The sequence below is a fragment of the Balearica regulorum genome, chromosome 1, assembly GCF_011004875.1.
Source record: "Balearica regulorum gibbericeps isolate bBalReg1 chromosome 1, bBalReg1.pri, whole genome shotgun sequence".
In the NCBI taxonomy this organism is placed as follows: domain Eukaryota; kingdom Metazoa; phylum Chordata; class Aves; order Gruiformes; family Gruidae; genus Balearica; species Balearica regulorum.
Genome location: NC_046184.1, coordinates 13,384,997 through 13,412,142, shown reverse-complemented (window position 1 = coordinate 13,412,142; position 27,146 = coordinate 13,384,997). Strand labels below are relative to the sequence as shown.

General features: G+C 37.2%; 1 protein-coding gene and 1 long non-coding RNA gene across 8 annotated transcripts in view; one reads left to right on the top strand and one right to left on the bottom strand.

The window, feature by feature from the left end:
- Positions 1–27,146, bottom strand: part of MAGI2 (membrane associated guanylate kinase, WW and PDZ domain containing 2) — a 770,610-nt gene that overhangs the window by 76,262 nt on the left and 667,202 nt on the right. For 4 of the 7 annotated variants that reach the window (XM_075774424.1, XM_075774656.1, XM_075774500.1 and 1 more), the window contains exons 11-12: positions 15,089–15,120; positions 10,003–10,192 (exon numbers count right to left, since the gene is read on the bottom strand). In XM_075774424.1, coding sequence (XP_075630539.1) covers positions 10,003–10,192; positions 15,089–15,120 — 222 coding nt within the window. The remainder of the gene's footprint in view (positions 1–10,002; positions 10,193–15,088; positions 15,121–27,146) is intronic. The other 3 variants (XM_075774589.1, XM_075774834.1, XM_075774880.1) reach the window with 1 other exon arrangement.
- The window catches only part of LOC142604982 (uncharacterized), a 43,970-nt gene that overhangs the window by 13,494 nt on the left and 3,330 nt on the right, over positions 1–27,146 (top strand). The window contains exon 3 of the long non-coding RNA XR_012838811.1: positions 923–1,039. This is a non-coding gene — a long non-coding RNA (uncharacterized LOC142604982). The remainder of the gene's footprint in view (positions 1–922; positions 1,040–27,146) is intronic.

Here is a 27,146-nt window from a genome sequence, read left to right as displayed (position 1 = left end):
CCTGAGACAGAAGGAAGACAGGAGTGCATTTAATTTTTAAGTAGGCAGTTCCAGGCAGAAAGAGCCAGAGAATGAATTGGAGGCCAGCAATTTTGGCTAAGCCTTCTGGAAATAAGTGGATGTGGTGAAAGAAATGAGAAGACAGTATTTCCTCTATGGACAGCTCTTAACCACTTTGGAAGAGTTTGGACTGAAGCTACCTGCCTTCCGGTGGACGGTTTCCTAAAGGCAGCATGGGCTGTAATGGTAGCAGCTGAGTTCACTTGAGTTAATGCTGAACTAATGCTCTAGGGCAAAGACATTTTCCCCAAAATGGAGATGGAGGCCACTGAATGACTTTTTTTGGCAAGATCATTTACCTAACAACCATGACCTGCTCAAATTCAGATGACTGCTACCTTGCTTACCTAAAATACAGTCTAGAGATTCCGCTGGATGGGAACATCTCTTTGGATTTGATGTTCCTGTTGTATTTGAGTTCACCTGCTGTGTTAGGAGTTGTGTTGTGGTGTTTCAGATTATAGACAGCTGTACATCTTTACTTTCACAGTTAAAGGAGGTAATTCGTTCACGCAGTTCAGATTTTGCAAAGTGATTTGGAATCCTTCAAGATGAGAGGTGCTATCTAAATGTAAATTATTCCACCAGCACAACTCATGAAAACCAGAACCTATGAAACTGATGCTGTTCCACTGCAAATTTGGATAAAAGATTTTTTTACTCACATCCTTTCAAGATTTTAATGGAATTCTTAAAAGAGACAGAATAATTTTAATGTACAGAAAGCAATTTCATCTTGATAGTCTCAACAAGCTTTTAGTTTTGAAAGGACCCAAGCCTTTTCTGTTGGTCATCCACCTAGAATTACCCTTTTGAGCTGTTGTAAGATTGGTTCATTCTGTGTTTCTATTTCTGCTTGTAGTCATCCTAATATCCCTCAGAACTGGCCTCAACCAGCAAAGTGAAAGAAGCACAACCATGCTCAAACTGTGACAACTTTGGGAACAACTTGCTATGTTAAGATAGCCACGTATCTTAAGTCAGCAATACCTTTTTTGTAAAGTATTGTTTGTGGTCAAGCAAAAGTGTCAATGAGGTAGTTTCCTTCAAAGCTAATCTCGTTAAGTCTGATTTGGCTTTTGTTCCTGAATAAGTGTCTTTGCCTAGTATAATTTCATATAGTGTCTCATGGTGTTAATTATCATCTCATACACAACCATTCAACATCTAGCATTTGTTTTCGTTGTAGTTTAGAAATTCACACATATGAAACTTGGAACTTTGCTATGCTGAAGGTGTTAAATTGAGCCTTAAAGTTCTTAAACATATGAAAGATAAACCTAAATGCAGACCTGTATTTTTGGTAAATACAGAAAAGTAATGTTCATTTTAGGAAGAATCTGCCATCAGCAGTCTGGGTCTGTGTGCAGTACAGGATATTTGTAATTACGTCACTGGCACTTTGAAAAATAGAATATAACCTCTAAATAGCTGTGCTCATGTGATGGGCAAACTGTCAGCTACTGGTAGAAAGCTTTGAAAGAGGAAAGATCTGTGAAGAACATTTAACATATGAGAAGGGACTTTATTAGCAAAATACTAGCTAGTTCTTTACAAAACGTGCATAAACCCCGCAGAACTGAAACTTCCAAGTGAAGAGGAAGGACCACTGGGACTGCTCCTCAGCCAAGCAGAATGCACACCATTTGTGCACGTCCTGGTGCCTTGTGTCTGCTAAGGACAAACTGCTCTGTTTTATAAGAAAACTGTCAATTGTTTTTTATAGGAAACTAACCTTTATGCAAGGCAATTCAAAACTTTCTATTTACTTATTATTAAATTAATTCTGGCATTTTCTAAACTTTTACTAAATTAAATGCCTCAGGAAATGAGGCAGCAGAAAGCATGTTTAGAGAGACCAGGACAAAGAGACCAGACTACCCAACACTGTCACCATGAACAGGCATTCAAAGTGCAGAAAGTTTTAAAATGTTCACATAATATACATGTATTCTCCATATAAAGCCTTTTTGGTTGTACTGGTGTGGCTGCATTGCCACAAGTAGTTGTACTATTTTATATGAAATAGGAATGAAATAATTACAAAGTAGATCTTGAATGAATAACAAAATACTTGGTAAATTTGCTGCATTAATTTTTTTTAGTTTAGTTAATCTGTGCTAGAAACAAGAATTGGGAAAGTAAAACTAAGATGACTTCTTCTGAACTGCTACTTGTAGATAACTGTAACTGAAACAAATCTCCACCATGGGGACTACTCTATGTGTCCTGGAGAACAAGGGTCCAGCTGTGCATTTCAAAGGGTCTTGCTATACATCAAGATTTCCGCCATATTAGGTGAATGCAAAGCCAAGATTAACTTTAAAGATTAAAAGATAAAATAGTAAAAAGCTTGCACATCTATTTAATTTAAAACAAATGACACTTACAATTTTGAAACTGAAAGCTGTAAAATATTTGTGAAAATAGATAAACAGATAAACAAGACCTGGGACACAATCCCGACTTGACTTAACTGAAACCCATGGTGAGAACACCAGACGACTTTGCTGTCAAGATACAGCCCTAGGAGCACAGTTCACCTACAACATGACAAAAGGGTATTCTTACTTGCACTGATGGAGTCACTGGTATTCTCTGGAGGAATTATTATGCTGATGAAAGATAGGGATGATAATATTTATTGTCCATATGGCATTATTTTCTGGATCATACTTTGTTGAACACTAAATACATGGAACAAAACTAGCACTAGGAAATATTTATATTTCAGCATCTCAGTCCTAGCCATGCTTTAGGTGAATAGGAGTTTTACAAATGAGCAGAATGAATATGATCATGCTGTAATGTCCTTTCCAAAGCTGGGCAGGCAACAGCCCATAAGCAATGCAGTTCCCATTGGTCTCATGCACCTGTGACCAATTCCCCAATGCTTACAAGTCAGTTTTCTTAAATTATTACTTGGACTTCTTCAGTACACCCTACCACTTTGCAGATGAAAATCGATTTGTATGCCTTTTAATAAAGTGTAAATTGTTCAAGAGAAAAGAATATTGCATCTTTAATACCGCCATCAGTTGCAAAACTGACGCTTCATATTAGCATAGGTCATTTGGGACCTACTTTGCAATCCAGCAATCAAAATCACTTTATATCCACAGTACTGTGATGATGATATTCTCATAATTCCATTTGAAAATGTTTTTGGTTTCATTGTCAGTTTTTATAACCAACAAATCCGTTTTGTCATGGCGAGTAACTCTTTCTGCAGTGATGAACAATAGAAAATTATTTAATGTTGGTCTGTTAAATTTCCTCTCCTTTTGTTATGTATCACCTCTTGTTAACAAAAAGGTTTACATTCATTTAGCAATACAAGTTCTTAGACCTTCTCTATGCTGTTGCTTGGGGTAGCAATAGATGCATGGAAAACAATAACCTGTACTGTTTGGAAATTATTTGGAGAAATTACTTTCCTATAACTCAGTTGATTGTGCTCTAGGTCAAGGAGTAGTTTGATGATAATACATAATAATTAGCAATTTCCCAATACTCTTTTATTTACTAAGCGAAAGCAGGCATGGCTTACTTATATAAAGGGCAGTAACGAACAGAAATATTGAAAGATATGGCAAACTGAGCTCAAGGAAGATTTGAAATAGAACCTAATTTTCTGAATTTATAGTCCTAAACACTTTATGCAGACAAAACACCCTTTATATTTATATAATACTTCAAAATACTAAGTATTTAACGCTATCATAATGCTATGTATATATACATATGCACACATACATGTGCACACATACATATATATCTTAATAAAGGACTGTAACCAAAATGTGATTTTTTTTTTTAGACTAGAAATGAGCAAAAATTGGAAAAATTGTAGGAGGTAAAATTTTTGTCAGGAAAATACTATCTGAAAAAAATTGCAGTAACAATTTTGTGAAAAATTTCCTTCAATTTTTTAGACTGTAACTGTGTAGGTCTTCAGCCAACAAGTACTGCTTAGTTGTAGATTATGCTGTAGACCCCCTCAGGTGACTCAGTTCTATACACCTAATATTTTTTTTTATGTACCACAAGCATCAAATTTAGGAAACTCTGATGGCCTTAGTATTTTTCTGCAAGAATGGTATTTTCAGAGTTACGCATTATGATTCAGTATAATGCCATCCTACAAATCTTTCCTGTTGCTGATACTTTATCGCATATCTGTGCTCAATACCTGCACTGATATTCCAGAGGAAAGGTAGCCTGTGAATATGTGTTGAAATGCTCGTCTGTGACCCTTAGAGAAAGGTACTCTTAAGTCTGCTTAAGAAAACACCCTTATTTTATGAAGGCTAATAATGCATTATGCTAATATATTTGCTATTTACATGTTTCACAGCTGCTGGTGGACTTTGCTTTTTTGGTTCTTTCTTTGGCAGAAAAAAAAAAAAAAAAATTACAGTGCCTAAGGCAGCTGATAGATTTAAAAGGAACTTGGGAAATTCATGATACCATGATCAGAGGAGAAAATAATTTGGGAGATGTTGAAGGAATAAACCTTTGTCCTTCCAGTAAAAGGTAGAACTGCAATTGTTCAGATTTCACTTTTAATGAGAGCTTATCACTGTCTTATCTCATTCTTCCTACTGGCATTTCTGTGTCACATCACCAGTCTTGGACTACCGCACTAACTGAAGGACAAATGTAACCTAATAGCTGCAAAAAAAAGGTTTTATTTTACTGCTTGCTTTAGAGGAATATAAAATCAAATTTCTATCATATATTTTATAAATAGAGAACTACTATAGCATCATGATTCCCAACAGCTTTGTGTCTCCTGTTTGACTAATGTCTACCTATACAGGTCTCTGAACAGTTTGTTATAAACTCCGTATTTACAATAAACAGAGTTCAATATAAAATATAAGGGAGGATAAGGAGAATATATAAAGGCAAAAATATTAGATTCAGGAGAACGAGTTCTCTCGATGAAAACTGCAGAGCTCCAGTTACAGCTGTAACAACTGGTGCATATCAAGTCTTATAATTTTTTTCATTAATAGGAAATTCCTGATCTGATGTTCCATTTTCTAGCTCCTCTACCAAGCTTCCATGGTTATTAGCAGTCTCACACTGTCACTTACACTCTAAGAGTTCTCACAAGGAGGAAGGAATTAAAGGATTTGCCTAAAATTAATAATTGGATGGAAAAAGGAAAAAAGTATCCAGTTTTTTGAGCAGGTCTTCTCCTCCATTTCTGAGTTTTGCAAAATAATGTAACAGCAGAAAGCTAGGTAGGTTCTCTTCATCAGGGAGAAGAAATAGGTTGGAGTGGGTGGTGGGGAGAAGAGGAGAGGGATAAAAAAAAAAAGGGAAAAAATTAGCAGAGAAACAGAGAGACATAGCTGCAGAAAGGAAAGGCAAAGAAAGAAGAAAACAATTTCCTTTTTTTTTGCTTTTAGGCACCTGTTTTGGATAATGTGGTAATCGTCATCAGTCTTTGGAAACACTTTCTGCTCCCTTTTGGCTACTTGGAGCTATTGAGCACAGTTGATGGGTGACAGCAGAGGCAGGTGACAGCTAACAGGCAAAGAGCTGACAGGTAACAGCTAACTCATGACAAACAATTTTCCAAGGAGCTATGACTTACAAAATAGAGTTGCACTCTGCTTTTGTACTGATGCATCATTTGATCTGTCTCCAAGCTGTATTGGTAGAACTGCCTGTAGAAACTGCTTCCATTGCGGAAGCAGTATTCCTTTGTAATTCATATGTGATCATTAAAAATTGAAATCTCCCTATCGCACAGGGTCATGCGGGTCATTTGCCTAAGGTGGATAAACATTCCTGTGGAATGAAAATCATCCTTTTTCATGGAGACTTCCTGCTTGAAGGCCCTTTCTTGCTATCATTAGGTGGGGATGAGCGTACCTAGCAGCTAGAGGAAAAGCTTGTGAATCGGGCTCCTTAGGTCTCGTTCTTGCTCTGTTCAAATCATGTCGCTTGTGTTCCTCACAGAACTACGCTGTGATGCTCGACTCCCTGATAGGGAAGTAGGAGGCTTTGATGAGGTCCTGGTGAGCGCTGACTGTGGTGAGATCCTCTGATAAAAGGATCTGCAGAAATTCAGAACTATAGCAGTATGAAAATGAACTATTTAGTAACAGAGTCTCACTGTGAGAGAAATAAAAACCTAACCCTATGTCTTTCTTTTTGAGTTTTCCAGGTCATGATTGTTCACTTCTTTGCATTATTTTTAGAAGATGAACCTCCTTCTTTTTTATTCTTGCCACGAGATAAGGCAAACTTGCCTTGAGATAAGAAGTGCTTAAAAAAACCCCCAAACTAGCTGATCTTTCCGTGTATACTTTAAGGGTATGTCTTTACCGAAGATAACCAACCTGACACAGCCATAGGGTAGGAAACTAAGAGTGTATTATCTTGAAACTATCCCTCCCATCTACTCAATTTAGATGACAATTTCTTCACTCAGTAATGGATTTCCTGCCTGTTGTTTCTCTCACTTCAGAAACACTAGCACTATGTAGAGAAAAAAAGCAAAGTCTTGACTAATTGAATTTGCTAAAATGTGTGCTTATGGCATTCAAGAAACAGAAATGTCAGGGAGAACAGAAATGTTTGGAGGCAGTTATTTATGACCAAGGGATATGAATGAGTGCAGAAGAGATCTGGTTGGGAACTGTGGAATCAAGACTTAGAGAAAATGTTCAAAGGATACCAGCATCAGAAGACAACAAAGTAAAGCTTTCAGGATTAGCTGGAAGATTAGGACACTGCTGGAAAACTGGGAGGAGTGGTTACTGCACACTTGCTTTTCATGCCTTTCTTTCTTGCTTTGGGCCTAACAGCTTATGGTTTTTAATTCTTATTTTGTCTAGGTAGCTGGCTGAAAAAGGGTTGTGTACAATTTCCAGTTGCCTCTTGGACAGAACTCAAATGTAACTAAACCATTTAAATGCAGGCTTTAGCATAACTCCAACCTACGAGTTATCAGCTCTTCCTCTGGTGTAGCATACGCTCCTGAACATCAGTAAAAGATTAAAAAAGAGTTCTTGTTGGTCAAGGAAGTACACAGAAAACTTGTAGAAGGCATCCATGAATAGTAATGAATCACTTTTTATTCTTTTATTGAATGGTGTAATATATCTTTTGGTGTAATATATCATCTTTGGGGGTGTAAGGTAGTCTTTGTATTTGACATCAGATCTATATCCCCACAGTTTTATGAAGGGCAAACATGCATTGAGCTTATTTGCTTTCATTAATTAGGGTAATTCTGTAAATATAGAACTCTTCACGTTGGGGATCAAGACAAAAGCAGACACCATATAAATATGACATATGCATATGGCATGTATTACTTTTTATTAATTGTCTTACAAAGATATTTGTTTCACTGCAGGAAGTCTGTAATCTGTGCTTTTCCACTCGGCTTGATATCTTTAACCACAAAAGATGGTTCTGACTCTGCTGAATGGAAAGCGCAGATTTTTGCTAAAATACTTCACCTCTAGAAAGTACCTATATGGGAAGCAATTGCTTGCAAAGGGATTTCCGTTGCTTAAAGCAGTATATGAAGTCAAGAGTGTTTTCAGTAGAGGTGCTGAGCTAGATAAAACCCTTGTTAACTATGTAATCTTTTCTTTCTCCTTTAATTTATTTTTATAGTCCCAAATCCCAGCACTTTGGGGAATAACATTTCAGCTCTGGCAAATCTTTCAATTTATTTGTCACCCTAGCCCTTAATGCACAAGGAAAAGTCAAAGTAAAAGAGAAAAGACAGAGGTAGAGATAGAGACAGAGATAAAGAGAAAGATGTTTGAAAATTATTTCCAAATTCTGCTCAAATCTAGTCCTACTTCTTTCAAACCTTTTTGGCCTGCTCCACACTGTATCCTGATCCAGATTTCAAAGAGTTTTAAAGTTTCAAAAAGTATAGCCTCTGTTTGTACGTAGTCTTGAATACTCTGTCCAATCAAGAATTACATCTGGAGCAGAGGAAGATGCTACATTAGTAAATAATAGCAGCCAGCATGGGCTACATGGTGTTTATAAATACACTGGCAAGCCCAGTTCCTACAGTTTACCTAACAGTTTATAATTGCAGATCAAATACTTTTTATATGGTGTCTAACATAAGTTCTCAAATCCATATTTAGGGGGAATAAGGTCTTTGATATTGCTGAAAAAAGCCACCAATTTATTTAAGTACCTAGATATAAACTTGAGATCTTAATTTCAGGCATCTACTAAAGAAAAAAAAACAAAACAAACCCACAACAAAATGAAAAAAGGTATGGAGTATGGAAAGTGAGTTTTAAGGTGACAATCTCTACTGAAAGAAGTTCCACTTAATAGACCAGAGTGGCAGAAGATGGTGGCACTGGCCACAGTGGCAAAGAATTGAGGAATCTGAGATGCAATTTAGGAACTAGGTTTGAGTTAGAGTTGATGTAAAATGAACCTTGGTGTTTCTCTGGCATATTCAACCTACTAGGGACTGGAAATATCAAAACCAAATGGAAATGCTGATGCTGTAATTAAATGTTCAAGGCAAGCAACAGCAGCACCAACCCAGTGCCTGGGACAATAACATAGAATCATAGTATCACGGAGTCATTTAGATTGGAAAGGACCTTTAAGATCATTGAGTCCAACCATAAACCTAATACAAGTCCCACTAAAGCATGTCCCTAAGTGCCATCTCTTTTAAATACCTCCAGAGATGGTGACTCAACCACTTCCCTGGGCAGCCTGTTCCAATGCTTCATAACCCTTTCAGTGAAGATATTTTTCCTGATATCCAATCTAAACCTCCCCTGGTGCAACTTGAGGCCATTTCTTCTTGTCCTATCGCTTGTTACTTGGGAGAAGAGACCAACCCCCACCTGGCTACAACCTCCTTTCACGGAGTTGTAGAGAGCGATCAGGTCTCCCCTGAGCCTCCTTTTCTCCAGGCTAAACAACCCCAGTTCCCTGAGCTGCTCCTCATCAGACTTGTGCTCCAAACCCTTCACCAGATCCGACTATCCCTACACATGCTAAAGAAATTTGTACATTCCATTATGATTATGATAGTTTAGGTTTATCTCTATGTCTCAGGGCCCAACTAATTTTAATGGGCTAATCCAGATCAGCGGCAGTGCAATATTTTATGTGTAATTTATAAAGTAATTTAGTCTATAGGCTAAAGTAATTTATAAAATTAATTGAAAGGTGGTATGTGCAAGTAATAACTGCTATGAAAAAGCTTTCATTAAAAAAACAAACTATTTTGAAGCTTTGATCTTAATAAGCATAAAAGCTCTGGACAATTTAGAATAACATTTTTAGCTAAAAAAGGAGTAAATAAGTTTAACTCCTTTTACCCTTGTAGAAAATATGTGGTACACCCCTCAAAAACATGAAAAATAAAATCAAGATGGGAATCTTTATGACTCAGTATTGTTTGGCATGGATCTTTAAATAGTACTTACTACTGCTATGGGTTTCTTTCTAGCTACTGAGGACAACGTGAAAACTTGTCAAAGTCATTTTTATAAAAACAAATAAATCCGAAATTTCTTTAATAAACTTCACTTTAAAGTGAAAGTAAAAGTGAAACAATTTTGTATTGATAAATTCACATCCTGCTGTTGGTTAACTATGAAGAAAAATAGCACAGCAAAACGTGGTGGCATATATACTATTCTTCACTAAGGATTTAACAGACAAAATGAGGAGAGCAAAAACATAAGGGCAAAAACCTATGAAAGTAAAACTTCAGAGGCTAAGCAAGATCTAGGAAAATGTACAAGTGTAGAATTTTTGAATAATTTATAATGGCCTCTATTAACTGGGATTATAGTTGCTTTCTTTAAATTACAAAAGATAATTATGGAAAATTATGTCAGCAGTGACACATTCATAGGCAAAAGCTTAAAATATTAAATGGTCAGCAGGGTGAACAGGGCTTTCACTTACGCCTACTTTCATAAATAGCTCTTGATTTCTCATACAGCTCATATGGGTCAGGTTTTCGCGGATCAAAGGCCTCTGTTGAATCGGGAAATGAACTCCTGTGAAGAGTGGGTGGATAGGGAATATTCTGTGGCATAGCTGGAGCAGATAGGCTTGTTTGAGGGCTGCCTTGATTTTCCCATCGTTCCATCATCTGGAATAAAAACATACAGAGAATAAAGATGAAGTTTTGCAAAAACTGTGACTTCCACAATGAGACCAAAGGCACTGATTTCAGTTGAAGATGTATTTTGTAAAATTAGCAAATCCCTTTGCTGCCTTTTGAGATGAAAGGTGTGTGTTGTGCTGTTTATAAAATGGTTTGGTTAAATTTGCTTGTTAATTTGTTGCTCATGGGAAGATGTGATCTTTCTCAGATAGTATGATCCCGTATGGATTAGGGTTGAGTGTTACCCCTGAGGCATGTCGAGTGCCTCTCCCAGAATGCACTGAGCTATTGGAAATTATTCCGCTAAAGGCAGAATCTGTGGGTCTGTGAAGATACAATTTACAGATTCATCAAAATACGTAACTGAAAGTAGTGCTTATCAAAGAAGTGGCCAGATGGGGTAGCAACTGAATGATCTTAATGCTGTATCTTTTAAGATGCATGAAAATAGCTAGCTGCTCAGGGAGAGGCAGATTACTGTAACTGTGAGCAGAATTTACAGCATCAAATTGAACAACAACAATAAAAAACCCCCAAACCCACAAAGGGAAAATTATTACAGCAGGTATTTGAGCATCTAGTGATAGCTGAATGTTCAATGATAAAGTACAGAACATGATGAGAGAAAAGTGAGGATTAGTCTGATGTCTTTTTCATTTCTTACTGTTTCTTATATAAAAAATGACATTGGCATCATCCAACTAAACTCTCAAGCACAGGATAAGCTTTTCAGCTCTTCCAGACCACTTAGAGTAGAGAAGTACACAGCAGTGTATCGTCTGTGCATGAAAGCCACCACAATCCATATTTTCTCCAAGATTGCCCTCAGTGGTCTCACAAGTACACCAAGTCAGAAAGGAGATAATAGGATTGACTGTGCAAAAGAAGACTTGGGGATCTGCATTTTTCTTTTTGAAGGAATTGGCTACTAATTAAATTTCATTAGCAAATATGTTTGAAGAGGCTAAAAGTCAAACAAAACCAAAAGTTTATCCCAGGAAATTAATATTTGGCTTTTCCTGTGACCCCTCCTGAAGGAGGATGGTAAAGCCTCCAGAACAGCGTCTTCTCGCACATAATCCAACAATCAATTAGACAAAAGGTGACTCTTGGAAACAAACTGGACTGTAATTAAGTACCACCAACTTCTAGTGTTGTATCAGCAACGCCTTATCAAAGATGACTGCAGGTTTACAGCCAGTTTGCTCCACAAATTTTGTGGTTATCCTTTGCCTCTAGTTCCTTGGTTCCAGGAGCTGTTTGGCTCCGCAGGTCAGCTTTGCTCTCTATTCTGATGATGAACATCATCAGGCTTTTTCCACATCAAGTATATGTGGACTACAGATGGTTTAGAGTCCTCCTGGTGAACGCTGAGTACCTATCACTCTGCACATCCCAGGTGATCCGACACTCAACTTCACACTTCAAAATAAACAGAATATGGCTATTTGCCATTTTAAGTTGTTGAGGACTTCATTTTTTATACAGAGTAGTGTTATAATTCAAGCTGTGCTTCTGTCAGAGTTTCAGTAGTAAGTAGGGCTGATTCATCAGAAACAATGAAGAAAAGAAAGAATTAGGTATCTCAGTCAATCATGGGATGACTTTCATGCTCTAGTATGCATTGGGTGTGATATTTAAGTTGAGAAAGGGAAGTGTCAGTGCTATGAAATGCCAATGAAGATATGGAATACTATATTCAATATTTGCCAACATTGTTCAAGACAGACACATTTATTTTGGGTCAGATACAAAAGATGGTGACTGGGATGTGAGACAAGAGTGCACTATAGGTATGCAGAACCTGTGCAGCAAAGTGACATATGGAGATACCTGAGTTTTCATCTAAATAGCTTAGGTACAGGAAAGTACCTAGGGTACCTTCATACCAAGGTAAGTTTATCCTGTGAGTTGGGTAAATTAGCCTATGTGGCAAGTCACACAAACGTCACAATAATATATCTGATAGTTCTGGCTCTAAAGGAAATACCTCAGGTATATATAAACATATATAGAGTATATCATTGTATCATGGAAGTGTTAATTGAAAGGTCTCCAGAAACAAATCTCATTATGACTCCTACATCTAAATAGAAAGGGAGAACTGGGCTCAACACAAGTTCCTTATGATCAGGGAAAATAATGAAGAATTATGTTTAGTTTTTGCTCTCAGTGAGGACTCTAAAAGAGAATACAAGTCAGTGAAACCAAACTGTCTATCTTATTGCTATGAAGCAGAAAGACATGTGGGGCCCTGTCTGTATCATAGAAGTGAAAGTTTCCTAATTTCTTGGACAGTGCCAGAGAAATAGAACACTTACCTCTTTCAAAACGTGAAACTGAAAAAATTTAAAATATTTAAAGAAGGTTTTAAAAAGAGAAAGGAAAATGCAATTGTTTTTGATAAGCAAACTTTTCCCTGGAGGAAGGACAAGAAACTGGATATTAATTGGTGAAGCTCTACTGAGTCCCATATGTCAAATTCTTGCTTGCTGGTTAGCTCTAAATCTTTAAGTGTGAAGTTAAAAATCAAACAAAATAGTCTTACTTCGGGGTAATACTGCCACAATAAATACATGAACAGATAAACACAAGGGTAATTATATCTCCCAAACCCATATCAAGTAGTTAAATAGGCACATACTATTTTGCAGTATGTGAGTTATTATAATGCTAGCTCACAGATAAAGGCACTCTTGGAAATGAGTAAACATGGTATTGAGTGCAGTGCAGCACATCTAAGTCTGGTAATGGTTTGGTGACATTGCTCAGGTTCATTTTGCACTAATCATATTGTATTACATATGATATATATAATATATGCACTACATACTTAGAAATCAGAGGAAATTTCAGTCAGCCTGGGTTAGTCTGGGATGTGGAGCACACTGAGATGCAGCGCACACCATCCCTCAACCTCTGCCTCAGGGAGAGGAACTTGTCTCCTCTCCTCTTCCAGCCAATGGCCCGTGGTCCACTTTTTGCTTTAATGGTGGTTGCTTCTCCCCTGTGCAGCCAGAGGGGCAAAGGTGCAGCAGTAGTCACTCAAGCAGAAAAGAAACCCGGTTTTGGGCCATCTACAGTTTTTCTATCCTGTTACACACCTACAGGGCTGTGCTGTGGTGTTGGGAAGGGTTTCTAAACCTGCCGGTGCTGCCCTTACTGCTTCAGACTCTCTGCAGACAGTAGTATGGGGCACTCGGTTTCAATCTTACCTTCATGTCATGGGCACCAGAAATTTATGTCTGATTATTTTGCTAGTTAAAGTGGTGACAGACAGAGGCATGCACACTACCTTAACCTGGTTAATCATTTGTAGTCTCTTGCTGAGATTACCCAAAACAGGCTAGCTGTGAATGGTTAGCCTGCATGCAGGTACAGTCTCTGCACACGATGGTGTTGTATTATTCTGTGAACCCTGGTTTCCTCAGACTATTGCATGAATAACTGCATGACTCAGGTTGTTTCTCTAGATTCTGATTATTGGGCACTGCCGCTTGAGTATGAACTACTATACTGTCTGTATAACAACACTGTACAGACAATCATCAACAATATGCTGATATTTATATATTTATACATGTCAGTGAGTACTGACAGTGAAAGGTCTTCGAATGTGGATCTTTAATAAGTAAGTTCCAAGTTCTCTATTTCATCACTTTTTACCTGAGATTAAAAGTTGAATGTCCCAGTTGGACAGGGACCTTAAACTGATGAGAACAAGCTAGCCCTTAATAGTCAGATTTATTTTCACAAATGTGCTGCTACTTAGATGAATAAACAAACCTATACAATACTTATTCCAATGTATTGCATCCATCCTCTAGCCTTTTATATCAAAACCACCACAAGCTGAAGCAGTCTGATGGCATCAGCTGATTAATTAATTGCTATTTGTACTTGACAGGCTACAAAAATTATTTTGGTATGCATTAAACATGCCATGATCCAATATGAGAGGATGTGAAATTGTCCAGATTCAACACCCTCCCCTCCCAATAAGAAAGCTATAAATCCTTTAGAAAATGTTGCTGCTGTTATTCCTATTGCTCTTAGAAGCCTTCAGGCAGAGTTAAGGCTCTTTTCTTCCTCTACACACATCTAATGAGAGATAAGCGGTACTTTAAGGTCTTTACAATCTCAATAAAAAAGCCAAATTAAAACAAAGCAGAACAAACCAAAACAAAATAAACCAGTCAACCAAAAATAGCAGCCTATGATTTCTTTCTACACTGTGAATGTTGTCACAACTTCAAAAAATGATATAATGTAGTGTCAACAGAATAAATACAGTCATTTCTTACAATCTGACAGTAGGAAAGGTCTTCATACCTTGGATTTAATGTGAAAATCTTAGAAACACAGAAATGTTTGTTAGAAGGCACCTCAGTAAGTTATCTATTCCAAGCTCTCATTTGAAGTGTGACTATTTCCAGCACTAGATCTACTAATGCAAGAAAGAACAACAGTCACTTCAAGGATGTCAAGCTCAAGCCACTTGTAAACCAGAAAGTGCATGGTGTCCCTTTCAAAGAGATTGCTAACCACAAAGCCAGCTAGACTGGCCTCATTGCTGGGGCCTTCTTCTGCCTTCTCCTCCAGACCTTTCATCTTTGAGCCACTGCATTTCTGGTTCTTGACACCCATCTTAACATTGAGATGTTCCTTTCTCCAGACCACTGCTGACAGACTCGAAGTCAACAGATCTGCAGAACTTATTAGTGAAGCCACCCCTGATGCTGTCTCACCTAGAGTTGGGGCACTGCTGAGAGGTGTCTCATGAGCTGGGAACAGGAGGGTTAGATGAAAGTTTACAGGAATTTGCTTTGAATGATAGTCATCTTATGAACTCAATGTGTATAATTTTGAAAGGGCACTTACAGGCTTTGGAGTTTTCCATGGAGAAAAGAAACCTGAAATAAACAAAAAATAACGTTAGCAGATTTTTCTGATGCACAAAGAGTGGAGGCTAAGTGGTATCTATGCTCCCATACTCATTCAGGTCTGCAGATAATATTGATATATATGAAAATTCTCTACACACAAAGGGTGAAAACACAAACCACAAGGGATAATTTCTAAGAAAAAAAATATATGCAAATATATATATATGTGCATATATATATATATATATATGCAAGTGGAGCTATTGAGATCATTGCCATACTTTACAAACAGCATGGGATTAGGTTGAAATTAAAAGAACTAAACAAAAGGACTTCCAAATGTCTTGGTGGACATTGGATAAGACACCAAATGACCTGGTATTGATGTGTCAAATGCAGTTGCACCTTTAAGAAGAAGCAATTCAGAACATCCCATCAACAAAACCTAATAATACAAGAGATTTTTTTAGAAGAAAAACCTGGAGAAAAATATCTGTTTCACCTGTCAGAGAAGGTAGCCAAATATTGGGAAAGTTGTTTTGATACTGTCTTTTTTTGGGGGGGGCATCATAGTTAGGAAGTGGTCAGACATGACTACCTCTTCTACACAACCAGTTATCTCCTTTTCCTTGGTTATTGACTGACAACTTACTTTAGGGACTTTCATGAATTTCAACTATTGTAGCTTACAAACGTTTCAAACTCCAGATATGTCCTTTTCATAAAAGGAGATAATTTGAAACTCTCATTGTAAACACTGTTCTTATGCAGCACAATATTAAAAACTTACAAAACATTAAATAGAAAGAAGCATTTCAAAGGATATTGGTTCACATTTTTTAAAATAATACCAGCTTTCAGCATAGCTTTCATTAAAAAACTCATTCTCAGTTTAATAGCAGGTAAAAAAAAAAGTCTGTGGACCTTCCTAATTAAGACTTAATAACAAAGAGTTCATTTGTTTTGTCAGAAACAGAAATGGGGCTTAAACTGAGACATCTAATAGGAATGTTGTTCTTTCATTCAAAAAATTAATTAAGCTGTAAGAGTAGTAATGACTTCATTATTTCTTTTTCTAAGGTGAGTCTAGAAAAAATTAAAATCATGAAAACACTAGGGAAAGTATCTTTCTACAGGCAAATCACAACAAGAATTATATTTGTACATTGTATTTAAGGTTCCTAGAATTCTGTGATAATGAGGTAATTTTTTCTGCCATGATATCTAATTCATTTAGACTGAAAAAATCTTGGAGTGAAAAAGCACTTGAGCCAGAGAAATACTGGCTGTTTTGTAATGCTGATGTATAAGCTGATAGTACTTTTAAACAAAAAGTATACTGGGAAAAGTAATCCTGGAAAGGTTGATGTTTACTGACTCTATAGTGTCTGGATAAAAACTGCTATATTGACAAGAAGAAAAATTTCTTTCCATCTGCAAATTCAAGCTAAGATAACAGGCATTCTGTATAGATCTGGCTTGTACATTACCTTCAGTATTAAGTATTCTGTAGTAGAAACTTATTAAATAACTTCTTGGATGGCAGATGGCTACCTTTTTATTACCTGCTATTGTTCTGTACAGCTAATAAGAGTGAAAGTTAAAAAACATTTTTCCCCTTGGAGCTAAAGATAAGACTTGAAAATTGCACGGAAGTTTGCTGAAATGTATCTCAAATCAACTCACTGCTCTGATTTGGTGTTTGGAAAAAAATAGTGGAAATGACACTCCCTCCCCATTGGTGCGTTGGGTGCACCTCCCATAACTTATTGTCAGCAAAATTACTCCAGGTCAAACTGAAAGGTCACTTTTTCCTATTTATTTACTGTGTCCACCTAAAAATAGGTTTTGCTGGAATTACCAGAGAATTTTACTATCAATTAAAAATAAAATTTATAAATAAAATAAATAATGACATATACATCAAATGAAGAGTAAAAAAAACCCCAACCCCCAATGAAAAAAAATTCAATTATTTGCCTAAACAAGGAGAACACTGACTTATATATCGCTTGGAGGCTATGGGCACAGACTGCAACATACAAATGACAACATCTACACTCAAAACAAATAAAAGGCAATATTTATTCTAATGGCATGAAATTAATGTTAAGAAAACTAATGGATATAGGATGCCACGGAAGTAAAAGATCCAAAGCAAGATTTGAAAAAAGTATCGGATATCAATATGTATACAAAAGTGTGTTAGAAGCAAAAATCTCTAAAGGTAACAAACCTCTGAACTCATATTAAAATCCATTCTTCAGATTTAAATTCAGCTATTAGACCAAGGCCTCATGTAAGATGACATGGTCTCTCACCTATGTCAAAGACTGGGTGCTAGACTAAGCAGATGAAGGCCTAGTTCCATAAAGCAAACCCTATCTTATATCTTTCATGTATTTAATGGCAATTTTCATGTTGCCTCACATAACATCTCTATTCTCAGCTGATCTAAACACTCTTTTTCCCATTCTAAACAAAACTGACCTTTAGACTACATATGGCATTATCGGTTATTCAACATGAGACTGATTATGGGTAATTGTTGTGAACCAAACGTGTCCAGAATTATTACCGGTATTATGAATACATGCAACCATTGCTGCAAATTCAAGAATTCAAGAGTTTAATACATATGTAGTACATTCTAAATGTAACAGAAACTTCACATGAAAAAGCATAAAAGTAAAATGTGCTTTCCTGTGTATTCTGTATGCTTCCTTCTAACTTTCACCTTTAAATACTGTTCTGCAAAAGTATGGGACCAAATCCTCTACATGTAGAAATTCGAGACTCAGAAGATCACCTGAAGAATATATCTTAACAAAGTGTATTTAGTGCGTAGTCAACAGTGTTGGCCTTCTGCAGCCACGTCTACAGCTGGCAAGGAGAAACAGCGGACTTTCACTTAGATTGACCTCATTTCACACCACCACATTTTCCCTTGACTTTCTAGCACTGATTCATTACCTACTGTGGGTATTCCCCACCAGTGACAGTGGGACCCCACTTGAACGACAGCCACCAGCAGACTGGCATCAATCCAGTACTGATTCACAGACAAGGCTGGAATTTGTTCTTCAAAGAGTGCAGCTTTCAACTTTGAGTGTTAATAGAGTACTAACACTGCTCAACCTTCTAATCAACTCACATCTAACTAGGCACACATACTGGATAAGCTCTTATAGCCTTCTTATCCCACTTCCATATTTCCTCTTCTTCCTCTTCAAACTCCTAACCTCTTACTGTCCAACTTGTGATGTCTCCTGTGCAAACCTGAGTAGCTGAGAATATTATATACATATGCATATGAACACCCCTCAGCCCCATATTCACATACACTTTTAAAATCTGAAATAATAAAAGCCAACTTAGATCCACAGAAGTGGTGGCTCACTTTCTGAAGACTCCCATATCTTTCTATTAGTTTCAAATAAGTCTTTATTAACACTTTTTATAAAGACAGCAGTACAGATCTGAATTAGTTTTGGAGAGGAGAGTGGGGTTACTGGGTTCTGCAAAGAGCAACCACCACCACTCAGCCAGATGCTAGCAGGAAAATAGTATGGCCACCACCTAGTATAATGTAATGTAATGTATAAGCATGCGAGTATAAATTATATAACCTCATATACTTCTCCAAAGTTAGTTTTGAGAATATAATGATTTATTTTTCAATGTCAGCCATTTAAACTGTAACAAGGTAGAGCAGCTGGTGGCCAACACCTTTACTGAAATTTTAATTGTTTCTTTTTAAATAAATAAGCTGAGGTACAGTAACAACCATACACTTTTTAAAAATCAGAATTACATTTTCTCATAAAGCAGTGTTAGAAAAATTATTTTTGATATTACTTTTTAAATTATATTTACCACCTTCCAAAATGAGCTTCCCGGGAAATCAGAGCTGTGATGGTTGTTGTAAGTTTACTAAAACCCACCAGTAACAGTAAAACAGATTTTGAATTCAAACGTATTTGGGGAAAAAAAGAATTGTTTTTTCTTTTTTTTCAGATGCCCTCAGATGAGGGCAAATTCCAGCTTCAGTTTACTGTACTTGTCCTTTTTGATGAAGATATGCTATAACAACCAGCAAATCCCATCACACTCCTATCTATTTCTTAAATACAAATTTAAGTATGTTTTTGTCAGGAAATTTGCTTACAGATTTCAAATGTCTTACACTTCAGCCAATATTTATTGTTGGAAAGTTTAGTTCACTAAATGCAGCTTATCAGATAGGATATAGGGCATTTGCAAGATACAGTTCTGATTTTTTTTTTTTTTTTTTTTTTTTTGCAGTAAACCCCCTGAAGTCTGCATATTCCATATTGTCAGTAATACAAAACCAACCTTTGGTTATTAGTCTGCTGCCATGTACATGTTTTTTGCTAAATTTCCATCTCCGTTATTTTTTTCCAGCCAGTTTCCAATTTCCTCACCAGTTTTCAATTTCCTCACTATTTTTCACTGAGTTCTGGAAAAGTTCTTAAGACATCGTAAATCAAAAGTAACTAACCAAACCACAGAACCTTCAGTGATGTTCACCTCTGTGGTAGACATGTATGTATAATTAAACTGAAGCCTGGGAACAGTTTGATTTCTGCAGCGACGATGTGTGGTAGTGCTGCAGGGAGGAACTCACCAGCATCACAGATAAAGCCTTTTCATCCAAAGCAATGTTCAGGGCACGTCAACTTCCCTCCACATCACTTGTCGCACTGATGACACAGCAAGTGTTTTGCCCATTAGCTTTTGCTGGGCTTCGTGGGGGTTTTTGTGCTATAAAAGCCTTGCTGCATATGGCTTCCTGAGCAAAGCTGTCCCAAGCACTGCACAGACCTGTCTCACGTAGATGCTTGGAAGTCAATGAACAGATGGCTGATGAGCACTCCCAGAGCATTAACTGACTCCATGGGCATCTTATCAACGTCCATGTGACAACACTTCAACAAAAGTTTTCCTTTCTAGAAAAGTTACTGTGTAAATTTAGTGTAATAGGAGATTTTTTTTTCTCTGTGCTTTTTCTTTCTCTTACTGGGATCCCTGAGATGTCTATCAATTGCCTACACTGGGGCCTCAGTTCCTGAGGTGTCACGTACCCGTTAACTTCAAATTGATGTGACAGTGGAGAACTTCTCTGCCAGTTCAGACTCACAGGGTACACCGTTAGCAGGATGCAGGGAACTGTTTCTTACCATTCACATTACATCTGGCTTCTCCTTCTGTATGTTTACCTTTTGTTGAGATATGGTAGGTGTGGTTGGATTAGGTGCACAGAACTCAAGCTACAATTGGGCTCACTCAGTAAGATGCAAAATATTGTCCAGCTAAAATTCCAAAAATACTGGTGGGAGAGAGATTTTTTTTTTTTTTTGGTGTACATAGAACAAATATATAGCATTGTCCTGGTTAATTAATTCAATTATAGTTCAAATATTTTCCCCTTTTCAGGAAAATGAGAACAAGTAAATTCAATTAATTTATATACTATAATAAACAAAATCTAAAAGGAAACAATGAATTAAAACAGACAGAAATAATACTTATGAAAACAAGCAGGTGATAAAAAGTTTGAATTGGTCATGTCATATTTAAAATATCAGATGATATATAGAGAATGGCAACTAGCAGTTCTGTTTCTAATAAAATTAATCATTACCATGTAGTATTTTTTCAAAGGTCCATCTTTTTCAAATAGCTTTAAGTATTGAGCTCTTACTGTAGCAAGAACAAAAAGTTGATTTACCTTGAAACAAAGAGTAGATGTAAGAAGACTGGGAGCTCTAGCTCTTCAAGCATAGTTAGCTAGTCCTGTTGTCAACTGTCCTTCAACGTGACGTGCCATGCTGTGGAGGATCCATTTGGTCTTTGGTTGGGTTGGCACCTGATGCAATGGGTCAAAAATCAACACATCCCACATGAGAGTGAGATGAATGACCCATCATGTTTGATCAGGCCCACAACATTACATACAGTTAGACCCAGTGTCTTTTCCCTTGCAGTAGGCTACACACTGGCAGCATGGCAATTAACTGATGTAGCACTGAGATGAAGGCTGGTTACAGTCATCAGTTGTTATATCAAATGCAGGTTCAGATTAATAAAACTGTGAAATAGGTCTGTCTTCTTTGGGGCTATATACATATACCCAGATATTATTAAACAGTTTTGCCTGAAAGAGACTCGCAACGGTACAAATTGATCCTCAACAGTTGCTTGTGGTGGCATTTTGCTTTATGCTCCACTACTCCATTGCGCCTGATGTCCACCCAAGTGAGACTGCTACAGAAGTAGTGCTTCAGTCCAAATCAGCACTATTTTTCTCTCTCTTTGGCCTACTGCACCTGTGAAAAGTGACTCCAAAGAACGAACACATTCCTGCCCACAGATAAGGCAAAGAGCAGGCACAGTTCACAGGAAGATAAGCTGGATCTTTAGATCCCATTGAGGTAGCACCTTCTGTGGCTCATCTCTTCTCCAGGTGACTTGGGGGCATCATGAGTCCAAGTCTATATTTCTTCCCTTCAAACTTTCAGATTTCTTGAAGAGTAGCACAAAGTGTGACACAGAGTTTGTCAGAAATGATGTTGAAGTAGAGGAATGCCTTGGGAAATTAAACCTGATCTCATCTCACTGAAGTCTATAGAACTGGTACAAAAACTTAATTGACTGTGAGATCAGGTACTAAATCAATATTCAGCTTTTTATACATAGAAGCACTTTCTGTGCAGTTCATGAAGTTTCACTGACCTAGCCGTCTTAAGCAACAATTTTTCAATAATATTCAGATCTTCACAAATAATTAGAAAAGGATAGCTATTCAAAGTCATGAATGATAGAAGCACTTGCTGTTCAAGCCGGGACCCTCACCGGTCACCTGCGTCTATGAGAATTTCTCTAAAATACACCAGAGAATCTCAAGCTGCCGTTAAGTTTTCACTTTCATGAATAGCAAAGAGTCTTTGTTAGCAAGAATACAGCCATCAGAAAAGGTCAGAAGCTGGCATAGTAATGAGTTAATTTACATTCTAATGGACATACAGCTATTTATTTTGCTTGGCTGCTACAGTTCTCCAAATTGCTTATCAGTCAGTAATTTAAAATAATTTATGAAACTAGAAAAAAAACAACAAACTAAATACCATCTTTTTCTGATGAATCTGGATGTGAAGCAGAGAATTTCTGGATTATAGCTAAAATAATGCAGAGGGAAATGCAACATTGTCAGTGACAGTTTTGATGCTTAAATGTACAAGAGTTGGGAAAAATAATAAAAATCTTCAACCATTTCTGGAAATGAGAAATATCTTTTTGGAACAAGCAGCTTTCTATGTGGTCAACAAGAGCAGATTATTTTCCACAAACAAAGTTTGATACTGAGCACTTATAGATGTCTTACTGGGTGACACTTTTATAGAAACTTTCTTCTCTCTCCTGGCACCTATTACGGGAACAGTGTTACACTGCTACAGATTTATTTCCTTGTTGATAGCAAACCGTATTATCTGAAGGACAGCCATGTCTTGAAATAAAGAAAATGGTGCTACGGTACAATTCAGAACAGATTTTACTGGGGCCACTTGATCTGAAGTAGAAAAAGATATCTTATGGAATGGAGGAAGACCATTATCTCTTGCCTTATATTACAGAAGTTCCTATTAAAAGTTCAAATCCTTAGGTCAATACCCTGGTTTATGATTTGCAGCTGCAAGTAGTACTGGATGAACTGTCATTTTCTCACAGACGTCTATAACGTGTATTTTATGTAAATACTAACCCAAGCAGAAAAGTCTGCATGCCCAGGTACTAACACATGATGAGTGGAGAAAGACATCTCAGAAGTTTGCTCACAGGTTGTAAACTCTACCAACACCTTGAAAATGTCAAGGTTATTTTTCTGTATATACAAGAAAAAGAACCTTTTGTTTGGCAGAAGGAAATTTTCCCTGAAGAAGCTCCGGTTTTGCTCCTGTGTGCTATCCAATGACTGCTGCTAAAATCAGTCGCTAGTTCACGTGTCCAGGCTTGGGATTGCGCTCTCTACTGTACTGCTCTAATAGTGCAAGAGCTAGTAATGTAAGTAATGAACCATCCTGGGCAAACATGTTGTTGCACACAAATCTCCCTGAGCAGAGCAGATGTAGCAAGGTGAAAAGACTGGTATATGTCACACACACTGAATCAGCAACATAATTTAGAATATTAATTGAGTCTTCAAAGTCCTGACAGCTCATGACTGTTGTTCCTAGAAGGGCTTGCGACTGTTGCCATACCCATAAAGACTGTGTGTGCTTGCTGAGAACGTCTGACAACTCAGTCTGGCTTAACTGAAAACTAATTTAAGCTTCAAACCTAACTTTTCAGGAATACTGCGTCATATTTTCAGAGCGCTCTGACAGTCAGAAACTCTGCCTGACTATGCCAGTGTCTCTGCTCTTTCATGTGTTTAGAATCTGCTCCCATTTAAGCTTTTACACTTTCTAAGCACATTAGAGATATCTCAGTTTACATTATGGCATGTCACTTTGATGAATATCAAGGCATGTTCCCAGTATTTTCTGTTAAAATGTAGATGGAGCATAAGTTGTTTGTACACAGTGTTGTGTCCTAAAGTCCTTTTCATGAAAATACATTCACAAAAAAGTCTTCAGCAGGTGTGGGGGAAGAAATATTTAATAATAAATCCATTCCTTTGCTTGTATGTAAGCTTCATATTAAGGCATAGATGAAAAGGAGTCACCAGATATTTAGTGTTGAACATCTGTGCTGCCAGTTCCTCCTTTTCTAAATTCCTTCAATGCATCCATGTTTTCTCTCAGCTACTCCTTTCTTCAGGTGCTTGTTCCCAAACTCCCACAGACTTATCCTCCTTGTTCCCAGGATTTCCCTCTCTGTGTCCTGATCCCGATTTGAAAACCAGCTAATCCTATCCCTGAAACAGCGATCAGAAAAATCCCTAATAAAAGAATAAAAATAGACAAATGTAGGGAAATGCCCTTGGTGTCCATGACTATTTCTGAATGGGAACCTTGCAATGCAATGCTCCACTCTGATGGGAGACAGAAAACAGCACATTGGAAGTAGTGAACCATGCAGCTGAGGTAGAACAGTCGAGAACTGAGTCTAGAATGATTTCAGCTACCCACACAGAGATGGCAATCTTACAGTGAGCTGAAAAACTTTCTAGACACTGTTGTTTATATAGAATAGATTTCCAGATACCAGCTTAGTTGCATCACCATCTAGCGTCTTTTGGGCTGGAATATGGCATTGTCAGCTGTGATAGAAGACCTATTGGTGGGAGGTGAGGTGGAATATCCAAGGGCATCTTGAGTAGCACAGAATGCCCATGTTTATGTGGTCTATTGAAGACTCCATCAATTATAATGGGCACATAGACATCTGTGCTACATTTAGACACTGATATGCAGACAACTAAATTTTGACGTCACAGTCTGTGAATTAAGAATTTAATGCAGATGCACAACTATAGGTCTAGTATCAAGGGTGCCATGACTTATGTTAGTCAAACATCTTTGCTGGATTGGCAGGTATGCAGACGATCTGTGGGAGACTTCAGAACTTTGTCATCCTGGACAGTCTTGAGTCTCCTACTGACTCTGCCATTTCAGTGGAGATTTCCTGATACCCCAGTGCATCTCAGATGGTCTCGAATGTCTGTTAGTGAGCTCAGAACTGAGCTCAGAGTTTCAATCCTCCTGATTTCTCTTGAGGTTTGTGAGAACTGGACAAAAGTTCATCATAAAGAAAAAAAATAAGTTAAATTACAGAGACTGAGAGAGCCTGCTGGTTTCACCTGACTGCCTTTCTGTCATTATTAAATTACATTGTAGTAACTTCAGAATTTTGTGTTTAATATGCATTAAGCTGTCAGCATGGTTCTGAATTTTATTGATTTGCCTTTGAAATCTCTTCTGTGACAATGGGAAGTGTCAGGAGCTCAGGTGTGTTAACTATAATTGGCTCATTTTCATACCACATGGCAGAATGATAAACACTCAATGGCAACATAATGAAAAGGTAATCATGCCACTTGGCCACAGTGGTAGAAGCTGGAATAAGCAATATTATGTTTATTTGATTCTTCAGATCCAGATATTATTCAAAGTAATAATTTCTTTCTAATTTCCTGCTCATTCACAGCAGCTTGACAAAACAGTTTATTCCTGGTTATAGGGATTCAGGTAGAACAGAAAGGTTGGCAAACAGTGGCAGAGAGTGAAAGAAAAGGCTAATGGTAGAATGAAAACTCATTACAAGATTCAAGTTTTTACATGGTTGACCCTTAGCTGTGAATGCATATTTTTTACTGCAGAAAAGCAGAGTATTTGGCAAAGGATGTTAGTGGAAGACTGATGTCCAAGGAGTAACAAAACCGTGAAGAGAACAGTGAATTTCTAAACTCCCAGTTCCCTGGTTGAACATCTAGGTAATTCACTGTGCTCTGAGCTGCTGAAGGTTTGATACTGTCCACACTGACATGTACCTAGTAGAGATAAACCTCTTTGCTTTCATGTTCACTCATTCAGGAGTTAATTCTCAGTATTTGACTAACTTATCAAGAACAAAGCTGAATTAGTAAAAGCTTTTCAGCGAACTAAATTATAATGGTGAAATGATACGAAGTTCAGAAGCTTTAGCATAAGACCACAGGAGCCTGAAAGAAAAAAATGTGAGAGAAATAATGATTGATGGGCAAGATGCTAGTGCAGTACAGAACACTAAAGAGTATAAAGCATGACAAATTGATCAAGATGACCTGGTTTGCAAAAAAAAGGTTGAGAAATGTCACATTTTTCTGAATTCCTGAAGGTTCAGAGATGAGCAATTAACATAAAGAAGGACTGTGTCCTTAAAAACTAATCAGAGAGGAACGGTATTGATGTGAATTTTATGATATTTAGATTGTGTGCTGGTCACATGTAGTCCTGCGCAGTACTTCAAAAAGTTAATGAACAGAACACTAAAAAATGATGCCGATAAAGGATCCTGACAAGATAGTTGGGAAATGATAAGTATTAAATGAATGTATTACAAGGAAAAGCAAGAAAAACTGTGAATAGGTATTTTTTTTCCCTGTGACAGTGCTTTTTCTCTCAGAGGAACATAAATTGATTTCAGACTGTTGAGATTTAGACGACATGTCTAACATAATGGAAATAACCCCTCAATACTGAGAAAATTGGAACAGTACATAAACATGACAAGTTAAACAGAGAAGATTATGGTGCTGACAACCGTGAAGCACCTTGTGGACCTCACAGCTGGCCTAAGCGTAAGAATTAGCATTTTTAGAAAGACTTGCTAGGTAGGGTAGCTAGCATGTGTGTCCCTTTTTTTTTTTTTTTTTTTTTTTTTTTTAAATCAGAACTTACTGCATAAGAAAGAAAACTCGGATGTAGCCTTTGGATCTGTAGAACACCTTTTTCTTCCTCGGCATACCCATATACCTCAGTATGCCACTATGATGACAGAATTGAAACTATGAAATTATGCTTGAACACCATAGCTGGCTGAAGGAATCTGGATGAACAGTACAATTAATCAGTGATGGTCATCAAATCGGATGTGATATATACTTTTTCCTTGGGGTTCCCCAAAGAACAGGTAGATGAAAAGACACTAAAGGCAGATCTGCATGCTCTTTACCCAGTCACCGTACAGTTTTGCTGGTGTATAAACCCAACCAGCTAGGACAGGAAAGAGTTTGTAGGGAAATATGTCCCCGGCTTATTTTTGTTTGTTTGTTTGTTCATTTGTTTGTTTGTTTTTAACTCTTATGAGCTAACAAAAGGTCTAGTTCAGGGGCAGAGGAAGGAAAAAGTTGATTCAGATTGGAGATTGTTAGTGCTCTTCTGACAAAGGGAGTTTTCATTGGTGAAAGGTGATTCACTAAAGCCATTTTTGTGAAAAGCAGCTGCTGTTCCAGAATGTACTGAACATTTAATTGAAAACAAAACAAAACAAAAAAATCAGCTCTCAAATGAAATTTCTAGTTAAGTTCTAGACAAAATACCTTGCAACTA